The 18385-nt window shown below is 44.6% G+C and overlaps 1 protein-coding gene across 1 annotated transcript in view; it reads right to left on the bottom strand.

Moving 5' to 3' along the window:
- The window catches only part of DMRT1 (doublesex and mab-3 related transcription factor 1), a 105889-nt gene that overhangs the window by 34219 nt on the left and 53285 nt on the right, over positions 1–18385 (bottom strand). The window contains exon 4 of the mRNA XM_027105754.1: positions 8531–8675. Within this exon, the coding sequence (XP_026961555.1) occupies positions 8531–8675 (145 nt within the window). The remainder of the gene's footprint in view (positions 1–8530; positions 8676–18385) is intronic.

Raw genomic sequence — 18385 nt, 5'->3', positions numbered from 1 at the left:
CTCCGCGGCATGTGGGATCCTCCCAGACCGGGGCACGAACCCATGTCCCCTGCATCGGCAGGCGGACTCTCAACCACTGCGCCACCAGGGAAGCCCCCTGTGGATTTTTTAAGGCTGCTTTCGGGGGTTTTTGACCAGCTAAGTCATCACTGTGTTCTCAGCTTTTCCACCTGCCACCAGGAAACGAGGACCCCCTTCTCTTCCCTACTTCACAGGCATTGTCTCCATACCTCAGTGTCCTCGTGTGCAAAATGCGGATGATACTATGATGACAAGACTCAAATGAGCTATCCCCACAATGTGCACAGGGCATTGTCTTACAGACAGTGTGAGAAGTACATGTTTGTGAGAAAAGGAAACGGAAAGTAAGGGAAGAAGAAACCACAGGATTTACCAGCAGAAAGAACACCAGGGAAGCAGTTCAGAGACCTGAGCTCCTACACCGGCCCCTCTTCCTCAACTCTAGAAAGAGGCTCAGAGATGGCACGGCATCCTGCCTGCAACTCCACCCGGTCTCTCTTAGCGTGAACGGTGATCAAGCTTCTCCTGACTTCTCATGCAGGGCTGTGTTATCAATCAAAAACCCGTCACAGGCAAAGATTTAAGTCTTTAAAATTCGAGCTTTTCAAAGGGAAGATTCTACATGATATAAATCCAGGATACGTTGCAGCCTGGAGGTTGCACCCCACGTTTTTCCATGACCGGTTTATTTCATCAAGTGCTTTATCGGAATGCCTAACTCTGGGCCAGGGAGGCACCAGCAGAAAGAATCCAGAGGCCAGTTTCTTATTCATACAAGAAACCATGAAACATCCCAGGAGTCCCCTGAGAACATGGTGTCATGCTAGGCACCTGGAAGACTACAGAGATGAATGAATGAGATCCCTGCCCTTTATGTGTGAGAATACACCCTGGAAATTCTTGCTGAAGTGCTGCAGTGAGTGAACTTCTTCCTTCCATGAGTGAGTCTGACATCCTTCAGGTAGGCCCTGGGAAGTGCCTGCTATTTCTAGACTGATGGTGGCCTTGTCAAAAGGCAGTATGTTGCACAGAGGACATGTTAGAGTCCCATCAGCTCTCTCTCTTTTCGTGGAGGGAGAAAAAACGTTTGAAAAGAAGACAGAAGCCTGTGTGTCCTCATCCAACAGCATTTCAGCTTGCCTTCTATACTATTCTTTAGGTATAAAGGGACCTACTGGTGTCCTTATATATTCCTCTTCCCTGGTTCTTTCTTTGGAAACATACTGTATATGTGATATATTAAAAATAAGTCTTCAAAGCTGCCATTTCTCCATGTTTATCATATGCTTAAGATTACTTGTGTACTTCATGTTCCTCACTCAGCAGGCCATCACGTCTAGCCAGTTTCAAGAATCACAATACACATATGGTTCATTTCAAGCAGGGTCCCTGTAGGGCTAAAAACACAGCCTCCTTGATGACTGTGATCACCCTTATTTGTACGGCCCAGTGCCAAGCACTTGCTGAAATCAGAAGATATATAAGACATGGTGATGGGTCTTCGCATGAGATTAAGGGAATTGATAGCTGCTGCCATGCTTTCACATAAGTTTTTTGTGATCCATATATAAAAATAGATAAAGCTCTTATTACCCTTTTCAACCTTCCAGATGAGGGATCTAAAGCTCTAAGAGATGAAACAAGCATCTTACAATCCAGTCCAGAGCTGGGGATCTGAGCCAGATCTTCCCTCCTGGGGGGTCCATTCCTTTGCACGCATCGGCCTCCACAGTCACTGCCAATGAATGGTGCACTTACCTCTCTGTTCAAAGCTAAAGCTGAGAATAAGAAGGTCACGTAAGGAAAACAGGTTTACCAGCCAAGTGCCCTTTTCTTTGAAATTCAGCAAGAGATAAGTCATTTCCTAAAGTGCCAAAGCTTAAACTCAACACTTTCTAACTGTTGCATAAAACCCATTCAGCTTTCTTTAAAAAGCAGGGAAAGCAAGGGGTCAATGTTCTTCTCTCCTACAGGCTTGCCATACAATTCAAAGCAGAACATACACACCAGAAGCAGCCCTCAGATTCCTTGGCCTGCTCTCCCGCCTGTCTGAGGAAGACTAAAACATTTCCAGAAGAGCTTTCTCCCTGACAAGAAGAACTGCCTGAAACATCAACACAACCCTTGCAGAAAGGAATGGTGGAAGGAAGATCACCCTGCCCCTCTTGTTGCATGTGTGATTTAAAGAGCTTGTCTACACCCGGGACGGGACGCGAGCTCATCCTCACAACAGCTGTGTGGGCTCGACAGGGCCCAGCTCCTCCCGCTTCTTTAACAGGTGAGAAGACTCAGGCTCCCAGAGAAGAGCCTGAAACCCCCAGGGCTACAGCTGCTCAGTCGTGGCTCCCATTCAGGTGCTGAGCACAGAACTACCCCTTTCCGACCCCCACCCCCCGCAGCTGCTCAGGACAGCTATCACATCACCTCACATTAAAGGCAGCTTTGGGGTCCTGGATCGTGAGTGAGGAGACCTGAGGGTGCTTCCAACAGGCAGCACAACCTCACCATTCTCACCTGCAAAACTGGGAGGTTCGAGCTCATCATCTTTTGCTAAAATCCAACTCTAACGCCCAGCATTAAGCAAGTCCATTCCGTGGGCGAAAGCTCAACCACCTTGCATTCAGTTATGACAACCGTGGGGAAGGTAGCATATGCCATCAGTGAAATCAGGCACTTCTAGATTCATCGGCCTACAAAATTGCCAATGCTGAATGCATTCATAAAATCCTATTTGGGAACACAGAGGCCTCTACAAGCTGCCCAGACGTTACAGGGAACCATGAGGGCTTCAACTCAGGGAGACCCTTCTGCTGACCTTGCCATCTGACCTTTGGGTAAAATGTAAACGCTCTGCACTTGGCCTCAGAGCTGCTCACATCCTACGTGTGTCAGATGACTAATACGTAAATAGCTCGTGATAGGTAATAAGCACCCAGATGTGTGTTTCCGTCTCCTAAAAAGAGCAGTTTGAACGTAAAGGAAGGGTGAGTGTGCACAGCAGCCTGCCACTTATCTGAGCTGGAAGCGGCCAAAGATCCAGAAGAAACAGGAGGCACCATTTCTAACTTTCACACTGAGATCACAAAACGTTATAAAGAGACAAAGAGATCGAAGCATGTTCACCTTTACCATTTCAAATCTAAACCTCTTTGCAAGTGTTGTCCAGCTACATACACTCCAAGAACTTATTCAAGAATTCACCTGTAGAGAAAATGCCTACTTACAGGTATGAAATGCCACCTCCCTGTAGACATGTGTGCATCTACTGACACAGAGGTGTTGCTGTGCAATCTGCCTGCTTATCCCAAGTTGAGGAAGCATCATTTCCAGAATGCTCCTACCACCACTTCCTGAAACGCCTGCACCTACTATGACCTGGCCACACTCACACATAAAGCAGCCTTCCACTTGGGCACTAGGCCAGTGTTTCTCAAACTATCTGCAAGGAAGGGCCTGTTTTGTTTAATTTTTTTTTCAGTTTCCAGTCCACCACAGTCTGATGCTTTTATAAAATACAATAAAAATGAATTACTAGAATCATAATCCAAAAAATGGAAAATAACAGGTGTTGGCTAGAGAAATTGGAACCCTCATACACTGTAGTGGAATGTAAAATGGTACAGCCACTGTGGGGAACAGTTTGGAGGCTCTTCAAAAAGTTAAACACAGAATTACCACATGATCCAGCAATTCCACTCCTAAGTATACCCCAGAAGAACTAAAAACAGGTATTCAAACAAAGACTAGTACGTTAATATTCATAGTAGTACAACTAACAATGTCAAAAAAGGATGGAAAGAACCCAAATGTCCATCGACTAATGAACAGATAAACAAAATGTATATCCATACATGCAATCGTATGAGGCTATAATAAGGAATGAAGCACTGATTACATGCTACAACTTGTATGAACCTTGAAAATATTACGCTAACTGAAAGAAGACAGTCCGAAAGGCCACATATTATATGATCCCATTTACACAAGACATCTACAATAGGCAAAGCCATCGAAACAAGAAAGCAGATTAGTGGTTACCAGGGGCTGGTGGAAGGGAGAACGGAAAGTACTGCTTCACGGGTATGGGGTTTCCTTGTGGGGCGTTGGAAATGACTTGGAACTAGATAGAGGGGATGGCTGCCCAACACTGTGACCTACTAAATGCCGCTGAATTGTACACTTTAAAGTAGTTAATGGTTAATCTTATGTCAGGTGGATTTTACTTCAATATAAAAATGAATTGCTAGGAAAGTGAAAGACAAAAACTATGAGCCCCAAGTTTTTATTGATTCAACGGAGAATTGCTCTGTCTAACGGCTGTTTACTCTGAATTCCTCTGCTTATCTCCTCTTAGACCAGTAACAAAGCGTGCACAGCCCCACTCTGGGGACCACTGCCCTACAAGGGGTGCCCTAGGGGATCCCACCCCACCTCGCTTACTCAGAGACATGCTATCGTCCCTGACAATTATGCTCCCACACATACCTCTCATTAGCTAATCTTTATAATACCTACTATGATAACCCCCTTCTTTAAAGAAGAGAAAAGGAGCTTCCTTGAACTCACCCCCTCCTCCAGGTACTGCCCCATTTCATTACTCCCCTTACAGCAAGACCCCTTCAAGAGCTGTCTACACTCACTGCCCCAATGCTTCTCTCCCACATGCTCCTGGACGCACAGTCAGGGTATGGCCCCCACCTCGCCACCACAGGGGCCGCTCATCACGCCGCTGATCATTTCTACCTTTCAACAGCCCATGGTCAATTCCAGTCCTCAGCTCATCTGAACTCTCAGCATTATTTGGCTTAGTTCATTGAAATGCTTTCTGTACTTCCCTTCCTAGTTTTCTTCCTACCTCACAGGTAGGAGAAGGTACCTACCTGACTCTCCCCTGCTGGTCTTCCTCATCTACCAAACTTCTAAATGTTAGAAGGCCTCAGAGCTCAATCCTTGGTCCTTTATTCCTCTCCGTCTACACTCACCTCTCCAGGTGATCCCACCACATTAACTTCAAATGACATCTACACACTGAATGCTCAAGTTTCTATTTCCAGCAGGGAAATCGCCCCTCAGCTTCAGACTTCGTACATCCAACTCCTACTTGACGATCCACTTGGATGGCTCACGTACATCTCACACTTAACATGCAAAATTAAACTCCCAATTCCTGCAAACCTGTTTTCCTCATGGTCTTCTTTACCTGAATAAGTGGAAACTCCATGTTTCTACTTGAACAGATCAAAAATGATGGAGTCATCCTTCACTCCTCCCTTTCCATCCCATCCCAAATTCATCACCAAATCTTGTTGGTTCTATCTTCAAAATGTATCTAGAATTCAACCCTCCCACACTACCATCACTCCCACACTCCCACCCCGACTAAGCCACTGCCATCTTTTGCAAGCATTATGGCCACAGCCTTCTAACTGGTCTCCCTGCCTCCGCCTTGCACCCCTACAGTCTGTTCCTAAACAGCAGCCAGGGTGATCTTTAAAAAGTACAAGCAGACGTGTCACCCCTTTGCTGGAAACCCTCCAGTGGCTTCCCACCTACTTGAGATAAGAGCCAAAGTGCTTGCAGTGGCTCACAAAGTCTTACACAACCAGGCCCCACCATCTCTGATCTATGTCCTAACACTTTCAAGACATTAAAAAAAGTGAGAAAATGGCTCCTAGCCTTTTTACAAAGAAAAACATTAAACAGTAGCAACACGGCAAAAGGAAAACTTTCCCTGTAATTCTTTTTCCCCCTACATTCTATTTTCATGTTGTAATCTTCAGCAAAACCAGAGGAAAACCTTGAACTCGGACTCATTTCTTTGGATGGTAAAGAACGGTTGATCTTTAAAGAAACTGAAGAAAAATGAATTTAATAGACAAATTTATACTTAAGACTTTAACGAAAACATTAAACCTACTGAAAAAACTGTTTTTCAACTTACTTACAAATCCCCACCTAAAATAACTGATATACTACTTACAAATTGTGATTTATTTATTAATGCAACCAACCAAAGGACCTCAACTCAAACTTGATGGAACTGATAAACGTAACTGGTTATCAGCCAGCCTCTACCACCTTCTCACAAATGACTATACTGATGCCCCCATCCCCATCGCCGCATCCTGCCACTAGCCTCAGCCCCATTTACCAGAGGGCCTAAATGGCCCCCACTTGTGTCGATGCTGATGATAAAAATGAGGATCCAATGCCCCAGGAGGTGATCCTGAGGTGTTCCTATTGACCCCCAACTTTCTCTTTCCCCACCCCTTCCCACCTGCTCCGTAAAAATGTCATGCAATGTAGGAGCCCAAGACACCATATATTTGGAAGCCGTAAAGCCGCATTTCTTTAAAAAATAAGCTAAGGTTTGGATTTCCTATGAATCCATATTCTCCTTCTCCATGGCAATTCCAAAGTAGATATTACTGAGATTCCACTATATTTCTTCCTAGCTCACTCCCTCATGTCTGAAGTGAGCTAGAGAAGGACCAGAAGGTTAAGCCTGAGGTCTCCTCACACCACACTTTCAAACACACTCTTTCAAACATACATATCACCAGAAAAGTTTTAGGAAATCCTAGGTGTTATTCACCCCGTCTCTCACCATGGACACGGGGGTGGCTGGTCTTTCTTTTCCTGGACTGTAACGTCTCTCCTTCTGAGCCTTTTCCTTTTCTGCCATAAATTCAAATGCCTATTGGTCCTCTCCAAATTCCTTCCTCTCTGCTCTAGTAAATTTCCTCTTACCTTTTTGTCGCACTGCCTTGCTCTGAATTTACACCTCTGTCTCAAGAATGTCAATGCTTGTAAAAATATTCCACTATTCCTAGAGCAAGGAGCTCAGGCAATTTCTTCCTGAAAGTAAGTTTCAGTCCTAATTTTCTGTATGAGCAAATGTTTTTTTAACTGTTCCATCCCTAAACTCTGGCTCCATGAGACGATGAGTTAGGAGTGTGACCTTTCGGGACTGTGTTTTCTTATAGAGCAAGTTTACTTAAAAATCATATCTGACTCATTTATTCCTTTGTTCATTCACTCCTTCATTCATCCACTCAGCTGATGAAAAACAAATAGGCATCATAGCAGCTAAAAAGGTACATAAAATGTGTTCTCTGTCCTTAAGGAGCTTATAATTCACATAAATATATAGAATCAAAGGCAGCATGAAAGAAGGACCACGTGGGCAAACATTATACGGTATGAATATTTACATAAAGAATTGTGTTTGTCCGTTCCTGGCAAAAAGTGATTATGAATGGGTCAAAGTGCAATCAATAATGTGTACTTCAGTCTCTCTATAGATCAAACTGGTAAGGCTCCCTCGACCTATGTATTCCATATTAACAAAATCCTTTAGTTTATTTTAGTATGGTAAATAAAGCTTTTTTAGACTTCACTGTTCTGAATTTGGAAATCAAAGCATGGTTCTGATTCTCACTCTCCAAGCACTCGTTTTACCAAGAGGCCAGTTCTTTATAGAGAATCACGTTATTGAGAAAACCAGCTTCTTTTGTCTAGTGGAGTCAGTTCTAGTAGTCGATTTCTCTACCAACTCACTCACTATTGCCCTGATTTCCACTCAATTGTGTATGCTTCTCACTTTCCTAGATCAAAAGATGATGCTTAAATACAAAGAACTTAAAAACAGGGCCTGGAAACACAGCAGCCATAAAAGACCAGCCTATCATCGCAGTGTAAACACGGGGGAGAAAGTTAAAATTGAAGTTGAGGAACTGTGTATTTCAAAGTGCTCTGGTTCATTAAACAGTCATTTTTTATTTTAAAACCATTATATCAGAGTTATTTGCATTGCTACTGCATAAACTCTGAGATCTATTATATTCAAAAATGTTTTATTACGTTATTCTATTTCCTCCTGCAAAAGATGAATACACCTTCAATTTTAAACTGGAAAAGTTTTGGAAAACGATTCTTCAATAGACAGAGATTCATTTCACCAAAAATATCAGGACTTGAACCACATTTAAAGTGCCCCTGGGGGCTTCCCTGGTGGCGCAGTGGTTGAGAGTCTGCCTGCCAATGCAGGGTACATGGGTTCGTGCCCCAGTCCGGGAAGATCCCACATGCTGCAGAGCGGCTGGGCCCGTGAGCCATGGCCGCTGGGCCTGCGCGTCCGGAGGCTGTGCTCCGCAGCGGGAGAGGCCACAGCAGTGAGAGGCCCGCGTACCGCAAAAAAACCCACAAAAAAAAAAAAAACCCACATAAAGTGCCCCTGATATTACATATTGATCCTCCAGAAAATACATCTTTGGCTTCTGATGGTAGTCTCTATCTTATTCTTATCACTCCGGGTGTCCAGAAAAGAGAAACATGATATTAAGAATCTAGCAAAGCAAAATCGTTCCATAACTGAATACTTTAAAGGATACTATACAACCTTTCCAACAGCTGCTATCTGGTAAGCTATTAGAGAGGACCAGAGATCCAGTGCTGGGCAGGTAGCCTCTCTCCACCTCAAATCCAGGCTGCGTAACCAGGAACCTACCGCTCGCTTTGGCTTCCGAGTAAGAGAGGCCGTCCTCAAAGGTGAAGATCTGGGACATGCTCTGGCCCAGGTAGGAGGTAGGCGGGTAGTAAGAATGCATCCTGTACTGGGAACTCACTGCGTGGAGGCTCTCCGAGTTTTTCATCTGCTTAAGAAAAAAGAAGGAATATGTTGAAACCAAAGTTGCCTGTTATAAGAATTACCTAATTCTTTAAATTAAGGGAATAGCTTATTAAAGTTGGAAGTATCCTCACCCATGAATATGCCCCTCCAGTGCACAGACCCTGGAAATACTAGAACTGTGCAGCCTGAGGTGCCTTTTCGATGCTGGAGGCCCCTCTAAAGTACCCCTCTAATTCCATCTGGTCACAGGATGCTTGACTAGCAAGTACAAAAGAGAACAGGGCAGTAAAGACCAAAGAGCGCTGCTTAGGAGCCAACACAATCCCCTGAAACACTGACCAGCACATCTGACCAGGAGCAAGTTATTTAACTTCCTCACGTTTCCTCCTGGGTAAAACGAGCATCTCACACCTTGGTTACCTTACAGTGTTCACATCGAGAGAATATTTTTTAAAAAAACACGCAAGCCTCGTGTGAGGGTCATTGCTGTCGTCAGCATGAGGCCGTGCTGGATACTGTCACTCAGAGCCCATTCCCACCCCCTCCTATGCTTTTCCCTGTAGCAAGGAACGGATGTCTGGGATCTGCTTCTTCCAGATGCTCCTGTCACCAGGCTTCTGGAGGTGATTTGGATTCCGCTAATAGGACATAAAATGAGATCTGGTAGGCAGAAGGGAGGCACATGCTGCTTTTTCAGCAGTAGTGGCAGCTGACACTTGGCAGTCATGCCTTTTTCTGGCAATCAGACCGTGCCTTTGGGACCATCAGGCAGCTTTTAGGTAAGGAGCAGTTCCCATAGCTTCCTGACCTCTCATTCAAGGCTAAGGAGATGGAAACTCCAGGCTTGAAAGGGGTCCCCACTCTTGCTTTCCTGGCTCTTCCTGGCCACTTCCACGAACATTAGAATTGTTCTGAGTCCTGCACGGACCCTGGTACAACAGTGAGCACTAAACACATGATCAGATAGATCTCCACAGCAAGAACAGCTCAACTAACAGCTAGACATCAAGTACGTATACTGCCTTTTAAAAACTACATTCAGGTGGCATTAACTTTATTTAAAAAGTCAACATAAGGGAATGTTCAAGGATAAACCAACTCTGTTTAAGAATTAAGGCATAATTTCAATCAAATCTTTAGAATACTACTTGATAAAGAAAATAGTAGCAACTTGACAGATCCTGGCAGGATAAAAGTAGGTACTGGGCTTCCTCGAGATTTACTATGAACATCTAAATTCTAGACAATTTCCCAAGTGATATAGGCCTAAGTAATATGGCTTTGCTCGGTGGAAAGGCCTAACTCCCTGATTTCTCTGTGCTAATCTGAGAAGCTCAAGGGATTCCTTTTTGACCCTCCCAACTGCTCCCCAGCACAGATGTCTGTTCTAATGGGTGGATTATTGCTTCCTGCAGAAGCAAAGAAGACTCCATTCCACTTATTTCCTTACAAGTTAAGTTTATCTGGCAAGTTCCCTTTATCCTTTCTAGTTTGTTTTTCTGACGCATATAAAATGTTATCCCTTCTAACTCAATCACCCCGCTTTCATTTTCTACCATTATATAAATCTTTACTAAATAAGAGGGCAGGCAAGCTGTACTTGGAAATAGCCAAAGGGGAAAAACCGTCTGCCTTTAATGAGTGAGCCCAAGTCAGAAGCCATTAAAGAGCCGTGAAATCATTTAAAGTGAGGATCAATGGTCAGTTTACTGCACAGACCCAGTTATCAATTAGCCCAGTGCTTCCCAGGGCTCTCTTAATGTGTATTCAAATAGCCAGGGGATCCTGTTAAAAAGTAGACTCTGATTCAGCAAGTCTGGGGTGGGGACCTCACAGTGTGACATGCTCTCAATCAGCATCTCAATCAGGAGATGCTGATACTGCTCAAGGGACTAGAATAAATGATCCTTTCTCCCATACTTGGAGCCTTTAAGGGCCATGACCAAAGGAGGAACTTCTAAAAAAAACTCTTTTGAACAACTGTTTTACAACCATCAACTTTCCACCGGAACTGAGGGAAGGTGGAAATGATGTAAAAAACATTTAAATTTTTTTCATTCTTTTTCTATCTATATATGAGATTCCCCTGAGCTAAAGGATTTCCTTCAGGGGTCTGCTGCCATCTAACATGGCTGCAGCGGGACTAACAAACTCAGACACACTTTGCATTAAAGAGCCACTTCTGCCTCTATAGACCTCTGTCAAGTCAATCACACAGTCTAAGTAATGAACGCTGAACTAGAGGCTAAGTGTCGACTTTCAAGTACAAAGCGCCGTGATGTAACCCAAGGAGCCTCCCCGCTCTAGGTGGTGAGTTGGGCCCTTCTCCTTTCAGTTTGACAGTATCTTCCAGTAAGTTCTTTAGGAAAAATGCTTTTCCGTTTTGCCCACGTACGAGAAAACTGACAGGACTGACCCTGCAAGCCTCTGCAAAATACTGGATTTTTTTCTTTTACTATGAATGTTATGTAAAACCTCTTTTTAAAAGTTTTCACTGTGAGTTTAGAGTAGGAATTGGCAAACATGTTTTGGTAAATGGCCAAAGAATAATTACCTTAGGCTTTACAAGCCGCAGGGTCTCTAGACAAATCAGAAAATGAATGGACATAGCTATGTTCCAATAAAACTTTATTTATAAAAATGCACCCTGGTCCTCAACCTTCACTCTCACTAGAATACAGGGAGGTGGGGACCCAGCACTGATGCCTGGGCTCCACCCCTAGAGCATCAGACTTCACTGCTCAGGGATGTGGCCTGGGCCCTGGGTTTTTTCAAAGCTCCCCAGGTAATTCCAGTGTCACACCAAGATTAAGAACCAGTGTTCTAGGATTACCTACATATTTCCCATACCCGGAGAAGTATGAAATCCCCAGTATCAGCTAAAAAATGCAAAAGGTTAAGTCTGAGAAACAGACTAGTCACTGCTGCCAATCCCAATATGTATAATACTTAAAAAGAGATTCAGCTAAACTGTAGAGTTCTTTTTTGTCTTTCAACTAAAGCTTACCGGAAGATAAACACAATTTCAAATCCATGTATATGTTTGTTTTTCCTTAATTCCTTTTCTGTTTTCAGAAAGCATCAAATAACAAGGATTATTTGGAAACAGATATTGAGTTAACTGAACTCAGACTTTCGATTTCTCTAATGAATCCCTAGATGACTGAGCTATAGCAAAAGAAGACCTCCAGCAAAAGAAGAAAAAGAAATAAAACGTCAGACTCCACCTGAGATTATTAAAATGTGAATTTACTGAGGCCCCCAATCGCTTCACCGGCTCCCAACTAGAAGAATAATCTACAAATAACCATCTGCACAACGACTTGGAAATAAGAAAGAAGGTCGGTTTGATGCATTTCAAAGTGCACATGTAAACCTCTGAAACATGAAGTTAAAACTGAATCGTGGGCTTCCCTGGTGGCGCAGTGGTTGAGAGTCCGCCTGCCGACACAGGGGACGCGGGTTTGTGCCCTGGTCCGGGAAGATCCCACATGCCGCGGAACAGCTGGGCCCGTAAGCCATGGCCGCTGGGCCTGCGCGTCCGGAGCCTGTGCTCCGAGATGGGAAAGGCCACAGCAGTGAGAGGCCCGCGTACCGCAAAAAAAAAACCCAAACAACTCAATCGTGATTCACCCAGAAAGTCCAGAAAGAGGTGTGGAAAAATGCGATTTAAAACTCTAGATCACTTCTTACTCCCTTCTAACTTAAAAAAAAAATCACAGCCTGCGACATTGGGCTGAGACAAAAACGGGTAAATAAGGAAACCTTTGAAATGTCCTGTTGTGTGATATTTTAAACCAGTAGTACTCAGCTTGGGGTAATTTGTCCCCTGGGGACACTTAGCAAAGTCTGGAGACAATTTTAGTTGTCACAACTAGGTGTGTATGGGGGGTGCTACTGGCATCTGGTGAGCAGAGACCAGGGACGCTGCTACGCATCCTCCCATGCGCAGGGCGGCCCCACCCAGAACTGTCCAGCCCAGCATTCTGATGGCGCCAAGCTTGAGAAAACCTGCCTTAAACCAACCCAATACTAACCACCCCCTTGTGCTCAGCAACTCACCTCCAGCTAAAACAGCAGAGCTCTACTGAAGGATAAAAGGTGCTCCCAAATGGAAGGGACTGTTCAGTTCTGCTGAAAGGATATCACTTCTCTTTCCTTTATGCAATGCTGCCTTGCTTCTTCTCAAGATTTTATTTTTTATTCCTTTAAATTAAACAAACCAAGTAAAACCTAAAAGCCCAGGATTCCAGTGCATTACGGCTACTATTATTATTAGCATGTGATAGCTGGCAAGCAAGAGGCATGTTTTATACCTTATTACCCACCCCAAGTCTCTGAACCAGAGTATGACCTACACGGGAGCCGGGCTGGCGGAGAACGTGCGCGGTGTCAGTATTAACCCTGGAGGAAAACCTAAGAGCTTTGGGTTTTATTTTATTAAACTGTTGAGAACATACAGCGCAACGAATCTGAACCACAGGTTTCCCTCTTATATACCACAGTCACCCTTTTTTATAATAACGATAAAATCCCAACAGAATGTAAAAATGTTAGATCCCACTTCCTTTAAAGAAAAATTCCTAAACACTACTCACTGGTGGTCTATTAACAGTTCAGATAGGAAGAGTCTGGTCTCACACTGAATCAAACACTCCATCCGGGGAACAGCTAAAAGAGATTCCTGAAAACCAAGTCCTGGTCTTGTTTATATCAAGCAGAGCTCAGCTGCACAGAATTAGAGTCGGCGAAGAAAGGGGATGGTCTTCATAAGAAGACTGACTGTATAGGCTAAAATTCCTAATTGCAAACTCTGATGTTTAAACAAACAGCGTGAAGATCCCGCTGGCACTGACATGTGACTTACGGGCTTTTAACTGCAAAAGCCACATGTGGGATAAAACTTTGGTTTTAAGAGCAGAAACCTTTTTTTTTTTTTTTTTTTGCGGTACGCGGGCCTCTCACTGTTGTGGCCTCTGCCGTTGCAGAGCACAGGCTCCAGACGCGCAGGCTCAGCGGCCATGGCTCACGGGCCCAGCCGCTCTGCGGCATGCGTGATCCTCCCGGACCGGGGCACAAACCCGCGTCCCCCGCATCGGCAGGCAGACTCCCAACCACTGCGCCACCAGGGAAGCCCAGAAACCTTTTTATAAAACAAAGCAGGGCTCTTTGCATGCTGTGGAATTCTAGATCTTCTGGTGAGCTTAAGAGTGGAGGTTCGGGCTGACTTTTTTAAACTCCTTATTAAAGAATTTCTTTAGTTTTAAAAGAAGCTTCTTTTCAAACTATTTGAATGGGATGCCTGTTCCCACGCTCACCTGATCGCACACTGAGAATGCTCCTAGCCCAGGGACCTTAGACCTGGGCAAGGTGCTTTCCCTAAAAGGCAAGTGCCCATCCCCCCTCCTTAAATAGGCACCTCATTCGTCCTCTGGGATGCCACACATCGCAGCTGGAAGGAGTTATTTTTAATGACTGCTGTTATACACACATTTCAGAGATTACTGAAACATCAACAGACCCAATGCTGAGTCATGTGCCACAAGCAGGTTCTCGACAGCTACAATCCATCCCTCCCTTCTTCCTTCCCTCTCCCTCTGTTCCCCTGGAGGTTATTTTTTTCTCCCCTAACTTCGTTAGGAGTTAACTTCCTCCCCTGGGCCCACCTTACTTTCTCTTAGGTGCTATATTATGGAATGTCTTCCACTCCCCTCCCTAGAGCCAAGAAAAGGAAACAGAGGGAGACTGGCCTGTGAGGACTCAGGCCCTTGGAAGGGATTCCTGAAGAGCCAGGGGGACTCCTTCAATGGGGGAAAGAACTGTGTTTGAGGGTCAGCACTTAGATGCTGGAGAACATAGGAGCTGTTTGTCCAGAAATGCAACAGGTGCTCTTCCTCCTGAGAGGAAGTGGGAGGGGGGAAAAGGAGACAGAAAGACGATGTGCATGCAGTATGGCAGAGAGGACAAACAATTTAAGAAATGATACATCGAAGATGTTTAAAATTACAAGCCCCATGTTTCCCAGAGCTTCAGAGCCTGTGACACAAGTGAAAGCAAAACAAAACTTGTGTGGGTGAGCTTTTCCAAAAGGATAGAAGAAAAGCAGCTCAATTCCAGGCTGGACTAATACCAGAGTAGATTTTTAAAACATAAAATACACCATAAGATGAACCATGGGAAAAAACATAGACCCTGGAGAAGGCATAATATAGGAATGCACATCACTTTATAAACTTTAAAATAAGGAAACGGCGTATGATACCAGGATTGCACTTGCATTTATTAGTGGTCCATTTCGCTTGTCCTTAGTAAAAAAACAATTAAGATGCAAATAGGGACTTCCCTGGTGGTCCAGTGGTTAAGAATCTGCCTTCCAGGGCAGAGGACGCAGGTTCCATCCCTGGTCGGGGAACTAAGACCCTACATGCCACTGGGCAACCAAGCCCGCGCACCACAACTACTGAGCCCACGCACCTCAACTAGAGAGACTGCGTGCCACAAACTACAGAGCCCATGCACTCTGGAGCCCATGCACCACAACTAAGACCCAACGCAGCCAAAAATAAATAAATAAAATGTTTAAAGAAAAGATGCGAATAGCCCCACATTTAAAAAAACCCAAACTAACTTCCTAAAACTTCTGTCACTTAGTTGTTCTCTCGCCACCGGCATCACTGGCACAGACAGAACAGCTTACTCCTCTAGCCAGTGTTTTACAATATGCAGCACTGTGACCCTTTAGTGGGCCCCAAAGTAATTCAGCGGCTGCAATCAGCAAATATATATACCTTTAAGAACAGTATGGAAATGAATGAAATGAAACTGAATAGAGTTCAACAGAAATATGAGAATTCACTGTATACAATATGGTAAGAGCTGTTTTATGAAACTTTTATTTTGTGTTTATGTATAGGTATAAAATATACTGGATTACAATATAAAATATTTCTCATTGTGGATCTTGGTCTAAAATGTCTGAAAGACACTGGTGTAAGGATCAGGTGAAGGGAAGTAAGGACCTTCAAAACTAGGTACGCAGGGGGCTTCCCTGGTGGCACAGTGGTTGAGAGTCCGCCTGCCGATGCAGGGGACGCGGGTTCGTGCCCCGGTCCGGGAAGATCCCGCATGCTGTGGAGTGGCTGGGCCGGTGAGCCATGACCACTGAGCCTGCGTGTCTGGAGCCTGTGCTCCGCGACGGGAGAGGCCACAGCAGTGAGAGGCCCACGTACCGCAAAAAAAAAAAAAAAAAAAAAGGTACACAGTAAGAAAAAGCCAAACTCTGAAAATGGTTCCTTTTCCCAGAACCTGGGAGGGTTTTATGCATTTTCGGGGTTCACAAAAGAGAGGGGAGCAGTTCATGTGGAAACAGCCTCTGGGACTAGCCCATTGTCTCATTCACAAATCTGAAACACAAACCCAACTGTGTGACTGACTTCCCACCTGAAGTCACACAGAGCCAGGCAGAAATGGAAGCATGATTCACGTAAAAGCCAACAGGAAACAGCTTTGGTGAAAGAGCCGGTTTGTATTGTTAAAATTGGGTTAATAACTATCAAGACATAGTACTCTCCACTCTAGCGTGCAAATCTCTAAGAGCATGACATTACACCTCTGCAGAAAGGTGGAGGGAGCTTTGGGAATGGTGACATTCTTAATGTCACTTTCCAGAGAAAATGTACCTTGCACATCTCACATCTAAGGGGGGTCGGGGGGCAGGAGGTGGACAGGAAACTGTAGATACTTGAGTCCTCATAATGTAATCATCATGAACATAGGAAAAACCTGTCCAAGACATCAAAACCTTGGTTCAGCTCACAAGGGATTAAGCAGAGAAGGCAGGAGGCCAAGGCAAGTCAGCCTCAGAAGCTTCTCTCTACTAAACCAGGCCACCTTTCCCATTTTAAATTAAGGCACCTGCCTACTATAAAGACCTAGGCATTGCTTTTGGATTTTAACAACTCTTCACGTTTTCACTGTTCCAAGATCAAATTGGGAGTCTGCAAATGAGAAGAAAAGATGCCTGCAACCACACATTCAGGAACTTTGATTTTAGAACCAGAAGTATCAGAGGCATCCACTTTTGTTCCCGTCTTGATGGACAAATTTAATTAACCTTTGCTACGCTGTTCCAACCTACTGTTTTAGACAAAACTAGTGACCCACAAACAATATGTTACCATCAGAATCTCAATGGCGGAGACACCAAGAGATATAGCTCTATCAGCAGTATCAGGAAATAAGCCACTTTGATTAGCCGCTCGAAGAAATATGGGTTATATTCATGTCACACATGAGCTGTCAGAAACATTAGGATACTTTCAGCATAAATCAGCAGCGTGAAGGGTATCTTATGAGTCCTGGACATGACAGACTGCTTGGAGGGCAAGGTGAGCCTGTGTGGGGCCACCTGCTAAGTGTCAGCACATGCGCACATGTACTTTACCCAAACTGGCATCAGAAACTGGAATGCAGCCTGGTGACCGTTGATGGGCACGTCACACTCAATTCACGGTGTGTCAGTAGCATGGAAAGGCGCTTCCCACTCCAAAACCATGATGGAGAGCCCACCTCAAAGTAACCAAATGACACAAGAATGACCAAAAATCTGTTGCCTTAAAGCACACAGAAGTGCGTGGGTGTGTGACTTAAACGTGGTTAATGCTATCAGGACTAGGGCTCTCCTCCTATCTAATATGTCAAGTCTCTGAAAACATTTTGTAAGATGTCATATCTTACAATATCATAAGATGTAAGAAAACATTATATAACACCTCTCAGGGCTTCATACCAGGAAAACCAAGAAATGTGCGCTGCCCCACGAGGAGGGCAGAGAGACGGGGACAAACGTGCCCCCTCTGTAGTCAGCCAGGTAAACCTGGGTTCCAGCTCCAGCCCCCCACTTGCCAGCCTGTGATATGGCAGGTTACTTCACCTCCCTGAGCCTCAGTTTCCTCACCCGCAGAAGTGGATACCAATCCCCGACACGGCCGTGTTTCAGGGCTGAGCGAAGCAGCTGGTATGAAAGGCCCAGCGCCAGGCTGTCCAGTAACTGTCCTGACGCACCTCTCCCTCCCCTACGGGTTTCCCACTGTGTGGCCTCAATGCAGGGTGGTGGTCACACCCAAGCACCCCTCTTTTGGGTTTGTTACCACAGGACTCTGAGTCCTTTTACAGGTATGTCAGGGACCTAGTAATAGAGAGGGAGACAGAAAAATCTGTCCGTTATATACTTCAAACATTATTTTAAGTATATAAATGTTTGATATTTGAAAGAAAAATCCATTGTCTGAATTGTTTCTACTTTTCACATTTAATAAAGTTTAAAAACCAACTCAAGAAACTACACTGACACCATCAAACAGAGACAGACAGAGACAGAGAAAACGCTCCTCCCCCTTTTTGGTTGCGTACCACTACCAAATACATAGAATTTTTATGTCTGCCCTCCTCTCAGTATTGGCTAAGAATTGCCAAAAAGAGTGTTTGTGAAAAGGAATGAAAAATGAAATGAGGAAATAATCCCCTTTTCCCTGTTCCTCAATCTTCTTACGAACTCCCCCCACCAGGAGGTTGTGCATCTCAAGGAGATGCCCTCGGGATCAGGGGTCTCCCAAGAAGGGGGCGCTGACAGCAACCTGTCCTGGGTGCAGGCTGTAAGGGAGTAGAGAGAGCACTTTTTAAAATAATAAAACTCACTAAGGCAACCTGCTTCTAATTGTCACTAAGCAGTGA

Source organism: Aethalodelphis obliquidens, unplaced genomic scaffold, assembly GCF_003676395.1.
Source record: "Aethalodelphis obliquidens isolate GAN/ISIS:26980383/991018 unplaced genomic scaffold, ASM367639v1 scaffold7, whole genome shotgun sequence".
NCBI lineage: Eukaryota > Metazoa > Chordata > Mammalia > Artiodactyla > Delphinidae > Aethalodelphis > Aethalodelphis obliquidens.
Note: the sequence above shows the minus strand (reverse complement) of the source record. Positions and strands in the feature narration are given on the sequence as shown.